The sequence below is a fragment of the Rutidosis leptorrhynchoides genome, chromosome 4 (genome assembly GCF_046630445.1).
Source record: "Rutidosis leptorrhynchoides isolate AG116_Rl617_1_P2 chromosome 4, CSIRO_AGI_Rlap_v1, whole genome shotgun sequence".
NCBI classification, from domain to species: domain Eukaryota; kingdom Viridiplantae; phylum Streptophyta; class Magnoliopsida; order Asterales; family Asteraceae; genus Rutidosis; species Rutidosis leptorrhynchoides.
Window position 1 is genome coordinate 504,155,944 of NC_092336.1, and position 2,377 is coordinate 504,158,320.

Below are 2,377 nucleotides of genomic sequence, written 5' to 3' on the forward strand. Positions count from 1 at the left end.
ATCATATTGGTAACACAAATCACCAAAAATGAATATATCTTAATATGATACATATGTATTTAGTAAGGCGTTGCTATAACCATAATCGTTATATATATCGTTTCGAGTTTCATAATTCAATAGTCTCATTTTATGTATATAACTCATTGTTAATTTACCTAGTGAGATACTTACTTTTCATAATATCATGTTAGCTATATATATATATATATATATATATATATATATATATATATATATATATATATATATATATATATATATATATATATATATATATATATATATAGTTTTTACAAGTTTTAACGTTCGTGAATCGCCGGTCAATTTGGGTGGTCAATTGTCTACATGAAATCTATTTCAATTAATCAAGTCTTAACAAGTTTGATTGCTTAACATGTTGGAAACATTTAATCATGTAAATATCAACTTCATTTAATATATATAAACATGGAAAATTTCGGGTCACTACAACATTACACTACAAAGTACAGTATATGAAAACCTTCGAATATGATGTGTACAACTTTAATCGGTCACATACACTTTTACGAACAAGAAACAAAGAAACAGCTTGAGACATGATCATTAGATACATATCGGCTACAAATTTATTCAAAAAACAAGTAAGCTACCTTATTGACATGATCATTCGACACAGTTTGAACTCAATTAACATATGACCAAATAACTTGTATTTCATCCCCCCATTGACTTTCAGGCACATGAAGACCACGCCAAACTGCTTTAGACGCAACCAAAACATCATCCGAACACCCACCACACTCGTCGATTACCACCGCTATTACATCCATACCTTTGTAACTTATATTAATGCCCTTATTGCAATTTTTACCATCATTGTACCACGTAGTGGGCAATGACACTAGAAATTTATCATTTGAGTGGTACTTACCATCGCACTCAGCCGGCCCTCCACTGTCTCCACCCTTGGTATAATCAGTGATCATTAAATTCTCTTGTACACCAATGGCCGAATGGATTGAGTGTTTACTCATCAACTTACGACCGTGTTTGGACTGATTATTGACGCGGGCGGTATGCAATGTGAAAAGTAGAGAAAAGATAACGAGAAAGATTATAAGAGTAGATTGCTTCATTTTTGTTGATGTTTTATGGTGCGTAAGAATAGGGGAAACAAATACAAGTTTAAATACAATAAAGAAAAGATTATAGTTGTAGTTGATTTCCACAAGGACCACAAAGTTGTTAACAACTGCAAACAAGAAATCAAAGGCGAGGACAAAAAACTTTGTTGGAATTTAATTATATGAAATTGTTGAAAAGAGTAAGTAAAAAGGAGGATGATTCTCACAACACTTTTTTGATCCTCACACACCAATTGAGTATTATTAGAAGAGTAAAAAGTTAAAATAGGTGTGTGAGAATCAAAAAAGTGTGTGTGATAATCATCCCCCAAGTAAAAAGGGTCAAAGCTAGTGATTGAATTTATTTATTTTTAAATTTCACAACTTAATTTGTACACAATCTTATCTTATTAGTGGATAATTAAAATAGATTAGATATGTATGGAGTATAATAATTCAGTCCTCTTATTGACCAATCGTTAAACAGATTTTATGGATCTTATGGATTTAGGTCAAAAAGTGTATATAAGTGTATTTAGCAGACACCTCGATCCCGTATTTCCTTTGAAAACTCACCAGACCCACCCCGAAAAAGTCGGATGCCGAAAAATTACCTCCACCAGGTCTCTATACATGTGACAGGAGCAATCATCATCCCACTGCCACAAGAGTTGTAAATTCTTGTTACCAGTGCGGATTGAACCTGCGCCTGATTTAGGTCCAAGCTTCCACATGGTGGGTCCCAGCTTCAAAGGTACCGGGTACCACTGAGCTATTGCTACATTGATGGATCTTATGGATTTAGATATGAAAGAAATGGAAAATATTCATTTGCATTCTTAATTTTGCTTGAAAATCAAAGGATAAATCTCATTGCCCTTGGATCAATATAATCAATGGCTATGATTAAAAAGGAAAAATTGTTTAAAAATGTATCGAACTTTCACCAAATTCATATTGTATGCATTCAACTTTTAAATCTCCTATTGTAAGCATTCAACTATTTAAATTGTTCTATTGTATATATTTAACTTGTTATAGCATGTAGCTTTCAAGTCATTTCAATTTCAAAATTACATCATTAGTCCTTCATGTTTGTCAAATATTGCATTTTTTTCTAGACAAAATTACATTATTGATCCTTTTTCACCTTTTTTCATCTTCAACACTTCTTCACCAAACCAAACGTCACTGAACAAAGTGTATAAAAATCTTAAGATGGGTTAACATGACAAAAGCAACGTTCAATAAATTACAAAAGCAATTTG

The 2,377-nt window shown here is 31.8% G+C and overlaps 1 protein-coding gene across 1 annotated transcript; it reads right to left on the reverse strand.

Annotated features, from left to right (window-relative positions):
* Window positions 1-668: 668 nt before the first annotated feature.
* On the reverse strand, window positions 669-1,121 carry LOC139842459 (putative ripening-related protein 2). Its single transcript, XM_071832596.1, has one exon. The coding sequence runs from the start codon at window positions 1,119-1,121 to the stop codon at window positions 669-671; it is 453 nt and encodes a 150-aa protein (XP_071688697.1).
* Between the last annotated feature and the right edge of the window lie 1,256 nt (window positions 1,122-2,377).

Coding starts and splice junctions, on each gene's coding strand:
- LOC139842459 (XM_071832596.1), bottom strand. CDS start 1,121: ATGAAGCAATCTACTCTTATAATCTTTCTCGTTATCTTTTCTCTACTT.